Source organism: Echiichthys vipera, assembly GCF_963691815.1.
Source record: "Echiichthys vipera genome assembly, chromosome: 19".
Taxonomy (NCBI): Eukaryota; Metazoa; Chordata; class Actinopteri; order Perciformes; family Trachinidae; genus Echiichthys; species Echiichthys vipera.
The window spans coordinates 28,257,762-28,264,335 of NC_139844.1; the positions used below are offsets into that span (position 1 = coordinate 28,257,762).

Below are 6,574 nucleotides of genomic sequence, written 5' to 3' on the forward strand. Positions count from 1 at the left end.
CACCTGTCACTCACCTGTCACTCACCTGTCACTCACCTGTCCCTCACCTGTCCCTCACCTGTCACACACACACCTGTCACTCACCTGTCCCACACCTGTCCCTCACCTGTCACACACACACCTGTCACTCACCTGTCCCACACCTGTCCCTCACCTGTCACACACACACCTGTCACACACCTGTCCCTCACCTGTCCCTCACCACACACACACACCTGTCACTCACCTGTCCCACACCTGTCCCTCACCTGTCACACACACACCTGTCACACACCTGTCCCTCACCTGTCCCTCACCACACACACACACCTGTCCCTCACCTGTCACTCACCTGTCCCTCACCTGTCACTCACCTGTCACTCACCTGTCCCTCACCTGTCCCTCACCTGTCACTCACCTGTCACTCACCTGTCCCTCACCTGTCACTCACCTGTCCCTCACCTGTCACTCACCTGTCACTCACCTGTCACTCACCTGTCCCTCACCTGTCCCTCACCTGTCACTCACCTGTCACTCACCCGTCCCTCACCTGTCACTCACCTGTCCCTCACCTGTCACTCACCTGTCACTCACCTGTCCCTCACCTGTCCCTCACCTGTCACTCACCTGTCACTCACCCGTCCCTCACCTGTCACTCACCTGTCCCTCACCTGTCCCACACCTGTCTTTAAACTCCGTCTTTAACCAACAGGAACTTGTGTCCTGAGGAGCTGCAGGACGACGTCTTCCTCCGTCCTGGTGAGAGAGGACCGGGTCTGCAGGTCCAGGGTCCACCACCAGGTGAGTCTGGGGTCCAGGTGAGTCTGGGGTCCAGGTGAGTCTGGGGTCCAGGTGAGTCTGGGGTCCAGGTGAGTCTGGGGTCCAGGTGAGTCTGGGGTTCAGGTGAGTCTGGGGTCCAGGTGAGTCTGGGGTCCAGGTGAGTCTGGGGTCCAGGTGAGTGTCCCTGATCTGGTCTCAGGTGTTCTGTGTCTCTGGGCAGGCGGAGTCTCCCAGGTTGGTCCTCAGGCTGAAGGGGAGGTCCTGTCCTCCACTGAAGACCTGCAGACCGGCTCCCAGAGACCAGCGTCGAAGACCAAAAGATACCTGAGCCCCATCCAGGAGGCCAGTGTGGAGGCCAACGCTCAGTCCGCCGGGGTCTGTAGTCAGGACCAGAACCAGGAGGACCAGGACCAGGAGGACCAGAACCAGGAGGGCCAGGACCAGGAGGACCAGAACCCGGAGGGCCAGGAGGACCAGGACCAGGAGGACCAGGACCAGGAGGACCAGAACCCAGAGGACCAGGACCAGGGGAACCAGAACCAGGAGGACCAGGAGGACATGGATCTGGAGCAGCAGGAGCCGGGCCCTGGTGAGTCCCCAGAGTTCAGCCGTCCCTTCATCGCCACAGTGCTGTTGAAATGATTGGTCCTGGTGTGTCTGTCCCAGTCGAGGACGCCTCTCTGGACCCGTGTGACCCGGACCTGAGGCGGCGGCTGCTGGACCTCCGTGATGTCACTTCCTCTCCAGACTTCCACTCAGAGTCCCGACCGCTCCCCACCGTCGAGCAGGACGACTGTCTGCAGCTGGGTCTGTCCTCTGTCCCCACGTCCTCCTGTCTGTCCCCACGTCCTCCTGTCTGTCCCCACGTCCTCCTGTCTGTCCCCACGTCCTCCTGTCTGTCTGTCCTCATGTCTGTCCTCCTGTCTGTCCTCATGTCTGTCCTCATGTCTGTTTGTCCTCATGTCTGTCCTCATGTCTGTCCTCATGTCAGTCCTCATGTCTGTCCTCATGTCTGTTTGTCCTCATGTCTGTCCTCCTGTCTGTCCTCATGTCTGTCCTTCTGTCAGTCCTCCTGTCTGTCCTCCTGTCTGTCCTCATGTCTGTCCTCATGTCAGTCCTTCTGTCTGTCCTCATGTCTGTCCTCATGTCTGTCCTCCTGTCTGTCCTCATGTCTGTTTGTCCTCATGTCTGTCCTCATGTCTGTCCTCATGTCAGTCCTTCTGTCTGTCCTCATGTCTGTCCTCATGTCTGTCCTCATGTCTGTCCTCCTGTCTGTCTGTCCTCCTGTTTGTCCTCATGTCTGTCCTCATGTCTGTCCTCCTGTTTGTCCTCATGTCTGTCCTCATGTCTGTCCTCCTGTCTGTCCTCCTGTTTGTCCTCATGTCTGTCCTCATGTCTGTCCTCCTGTCTGTCCTCCTGTTTGTCCTCATGTCTGTCCTCCTGTCTGTCCTCCTGTTTGTCCTCATGTCTGTCCTCCTGTTTGTCCTCATGTCTGTCCTCCTGTCTGTCCTCATGTCTGTCCTTCTGTCAGTCCTCATGTCTGTCCTCACGTCTGTCCTCTTTCTGTCCTCATGTCTGTCCTTCTGTCAGTCCTCATGTCTGTCCTCCTGTCTGTCCTCTGTCCCCACGTCCTCCTGTCTGTCCTCATGTCTGTCCCCACGTCCTCCTGTCTGTCTGTCCTCATGTCTGTCCTTCTGTCAGTCCTCATGTCTGTCCTCCTGTCTGTCCTCTGTCCCCACGTCCTCCTGTCTGTCCTCATGTCTGTCCCCACGTCCTCCTGTCTGTCTGTCCTCATGTCTGTCCCCACGTCCTCCTGTCTGTCCTCTGTCCCCACGTCCTCCTGTCTGTCTGTCCTCATGTCTGTCCTCCTGTCTGTCCTCCTGTTTGTCCTCCTGTCTGTCCTCATGTCTGTCCTCCTGTCGGTCCTCATGTCTGTCCTCATGTCTGTCCTCCTGTCTGTCCTCCTGTTTGTCCTCCTGTCTGTCCTCCTGTCTGTCCTCCTGTTTGTCCTCATGTCTGTCCTCCTGTCGGTCCTCATGTCTGTCCTCCTGTCTGTCCCCACGTCCTCCTGTCTGTCCTCCTGTCCCCCTGTCCTCTCTTTAGTGTCTCTCACTGACCCGTCCTCTCCGTCCTCTCCGTCCTCCAGGGGACACCACGTACCTGGTCTGCTCCAGACTGGTGGACGCAGGACTCTTCTGCGTGTTTGAAGGCGTGTCGGACGACAGCGGCGTGCTCCTGAAGGTGAGGACGCGTTCACGTGTCAGGCGCCCGTGAAAACTCTCTGACATCATCCCGTGTCCCCGCAGGTGGACCGCCGCCCCGTCCCCTGGGACTTCCATCTGTCCCTGCGTCTGAGGGACGCGTCCCCCGACAGCCTGCCCCACACCAGCTGCTTCCTGTTCCTGGACGGCTGCATCACGGTCTTCACCACGCCGCCGGGCCACAAGTTCACCGTGAGTCACAAGTTCACCGTGAGTCACTTCCTGTTCAGAACAGGTTCACCGTGAGTCACTTCCTGTTCAGAACAGGTTCACCTTGAGTCACTTCCTGTTCAGAACAGGTTCACCTTGAGTCACTTCCTGTTCATAACAGGTTCACCGTGGGTCACTTCCTGTTCACTGTGAGTCACTTCCTGTTCATTATGAGTCCCTTCCTGTTCAGGACAGATTCACTGTGACTCACTTCCTGTTCCTGTCCCTGAGGTCTGAGGAAGGAACACACACTTAACCTGTGTGTGTGTGTGTGTGTGTGTGTGTGTGTGTGTGTGTGTGTGTGTGTGTGTGTGTGTGTGTGTGTGTGTGTGTGTGTGTGTGTGTGTGTGTGTGTGTGTGTGTGTGTGTGTGTGTGTGTGTGTGTGTGTGTGTGTGTGTGTGTGTGTGTGTGTGTGTGTGTGTGTGTGTGTGTGTGTGTGTGTGTGTGTGTGTGTGCAGCGTGTGTCGGAGTGTGTCCTCAGTGAGGTGTGTGTGTGTTTTAAAGTGGTGGCCCTGCTGCAGCTGGTGTTGCGTCTGCACTCGTGTCGCCTGCTGCACGCCGCCCTGACGCCTCAGCTGCTGGCGTGCTGCTCCCGTGGCGCCCTGACCCCGGACGCCGTGTTCCCGGTGGACTGGTCCTCGTCTCTGGACCTGGACCTGCAGACGGAGGTCAGGCGGGCGCAGCAGGTCCCGTCGGCGCGGCGCTACATCAGCCTGGGCCTCCTGGAGCCCGCCGCCCCGCCGCAGCAGGTAACGCCCGAGTCCACGCCAGAGTCCACGCCGCACGCAGCGCCGCCGCTCCACGACCCGCTGACTCCTCCCCTTTCCGCCCTCAGGTGGACCTGCTGGGCCTCGCCGAGACCGTCCACGTCCTGCTGACCAACGCCGCCATGGTCCCCGTGAGAGACGAGGGCGGCTGGACCGCAGAGGCGTTCAGAGGAGACGCCGCCAGGTACGACTCTTCACCTCCTTTACTCCTGAAGTGTTCCCGGTTTGTTCCCGGTGTGTCCCCGGTGTGTTCCCGGTGTGTTCCTTTTTGTTCCCGGTGTGTTCCTGTGTGTTCCCGGTTTGTTCCTGTTTGTTCCCGGTGTGTTCCCGGTGTGTTCCCGGTTTGTTCCTGTTTGTTCCCGGTGTGTTCCCGGTGTGTTCCCGGTGTGTCCCCGGTGTGTTCCTGATTGTTCCCGGTGTGTTCCCGGTGTGTTCCCGGTGTGTTCCCGGTGTGTTCCCGGTGTGTTCCTGTTTGTTCCCGGTGTGCTCCCGGTGTGTTCCCGGTGTGTTCCCGGTGTGTTCCTGTTTGTTCCCGGTGTGTCCCCGGTGTGTTCCCGGTGTGTTCCCGGTGTGTTCCCGGTGTGTCCCCGGTGTGTTCCCGGTGTGTTCCCGGTGTGTTCCCGGTGTGTTCCCGGTGTGTTCCCGGTGTGTTCCTGTTTGTTCCCGGTGTGTCCCCGGTGTGTTCCCGGTGTGTTCCCGGTGTGTTCCCGGTGTGTCCCCGGTGTGTTCCCGGTGTGTTCCCGGTGTGTCCCCGGTGTGTTCCCGGTGTGTTCCTGTTTGTTCCCGGTGTGTTCCCGGTGTGTTCCCGGTGTGTCCCCGGTGTGTTCCCGGTGTGTCCCCGGTGTGTTCCCGGTGTGTTCCCGGTGTGTTCCCGGTGTGTCCCCGGTGTGTTCCCGGTGTGTTCCTTTTTGTTCCCGGTGTGTTCCTGTGTGTTCCCGGTTTGTTCCTGTTTGTTCCCGGTGTGTTCCCGGTGTGTTCCCGGTGTGTCCCCGGTGTGTTCCTGATTGTTCCCGGTGTGTTCCCGGTGTGTTCCCGGTGTGTTCCCGGTGTGTTCCCGGTGTGTTCCTGTTTGTTCCCGGTGTGCTCCCGGTGTGTTCCCGGTGTGTTCCCGGTGTGTTCCTGTTTGTTCCCGGTGTGTCCCCGGTGTGTTCCCGGTGTGTTCCCGGTGTGTTCCCGGTGTGTTCCCGGTGTGTTCCCGGTGTGTTCCCGGTGTGTTCCCGGTGTGTTCCTGTTTGTTCCCGGTGTGTCCCCGGTGTGTTCCCGGTGTGTTCCCGGTGTGTTCCCGGTGTGTCCCCGGTGTGTTCCCGGTGTGTTCCCGGTGTGTCCCCGGTGTGTTCCCGGTGTGTTCCTGTTTGTTCCCGGTGTGTTCCCGGTGTGTTCCCGGTGTGTCCCCGGTGTGTTCCCGGTGTGTTCCCGGTTTGTTCCCGGTGTGTTCCCGGTGTGTTCCCGGTGTGTTCCCGGTTTGTTCCCGGTGTGTTCCCGGTGTGTTCCCTGTTTGTTCCCGGTGTGTTCCCTGTTTGTTCCCGGTGTGTTCCCTGTTTGTCCCCGGTGTGTTCCCGGTGTGTTCCCGGTTTGTTCCCGGTGTGTTCCCGGTGTGTTCCCTGTTTGTTCCCGGTGTGTTCCCGGTTTGTTCCCGGTGTGTTCCCGGTTTGTTCCCTGTTTGTTCCCGGTGTGTCCCCGGTGTGTTCCCGGTGTGTTCCCGGTGTGTTCCCGGTGTGTTCCCTGTTTGTTCCCGGTGTGTTCCCTGTTTGTCCCCGGTGTGTTCCCGGTTTGTTCCCGGTGTGTTCCTGGTTTTATTCCTGGTTTTATTCCTGGTCTTATTCCGGTTTGTTCCTCTGCAGCGACGCCTTCTCCAGGACGTGGCGCCGGTTCTTCCGCTCGTGTCTGAACGCTGACGGACGCTCGTCCACGTCGGTGCTGACGGAGCTGAAGGAGCAGCTGACGACGCTTTGTTCTTCTTCTGTGTGTCAATAAAGTTTAATCAGGATCTTTGTTCCAGTTTGAACCAATTATTCCACATCAGAGGGAAACAGATGCAAAATGACTAAAAATAGATGCAAAACCAGCACAAAAAGATGCAAAATGAGTAAAAATAGATGCAAAACCAGCACAAAAAGATGCAAAATGACTAAAAATAGATGCAAAACAGCACAAAAAGATGCAAAATGACTAAAAATAGATGCAAAACAGCACAAAAAGATGCAAAATGACTAAAAATAGATGCAAAACCAGCACAAAAAGATGCAAAATGACTAAAAATAGATGCAAAACAGCACAAAAAGATGCAAAATGACTAAAAATAGATGCAAAACCACCACAAAAAGATGCAAAATGACTAAAAATAGATGCAAAACCAGCACAAAAAGATGCAAAATGACTAAAAATAGATGCAAAACCAGCACAAAAAGATGCAAAATGACTAAAAATAGATGCAAAACAGCACAAAAAGATGCAAAATGACTAAAAATAGATGCAAAACAGCACAAAAAGATGCAAAATGACTAAAAATAGATGCAAAACAGCACAAAAAGATGCAAAATGACTAAAAATAGATGCAAAACCACCACAAAAAGATG

The 6,574-nt window shown here is 56.7% G+C and overlaps 1 protein-coding gene across 1 annotated transcript in view; it reads left to right on the top strand.

The window, feature by feature from the left end:
- Positions 1-5,972, top strand: part of bub1ba (BUB1 mitotic checkpoint serine/threonine kinase Ba) — a gene marked incomplete at its 3' end in the record, with an annotated part of 9,541 nt that extends 3,569 nt beyond the window's left edge. Inside the window, exons 5-12 of the mRNA XM_083933965.1 lie at positions 692-780; positions 980-1,348; positions 1,426-1,566; positions 2,906-3,000; positions 3,066-3,262; positions 3,713-3,980; positions 4,067-4,182; positions 5,840-5,972. Coding sequence (XP_083790091.1) covers positions 692-780; positions 980-1,348; positions 1,426-1,566; positions 2,906-3,000; positions 3,066-3,262; positions 3,713-3,980; positions 4,067-4,182; positions 5,840-5,972 — 1,408 coding nt within the window. The remainder of the gene's footprint in view (positions 1-691; positions 781-979; positions 1,349-1,425; positions 1,567-2,905; positions 3,001-3,065; positions 3,263-3,712; positions 3,981-4,066; positions 4,183-5,839) is intronic.
- Positions 5,973-6,574: the final 602 nt, after the last annotated feature.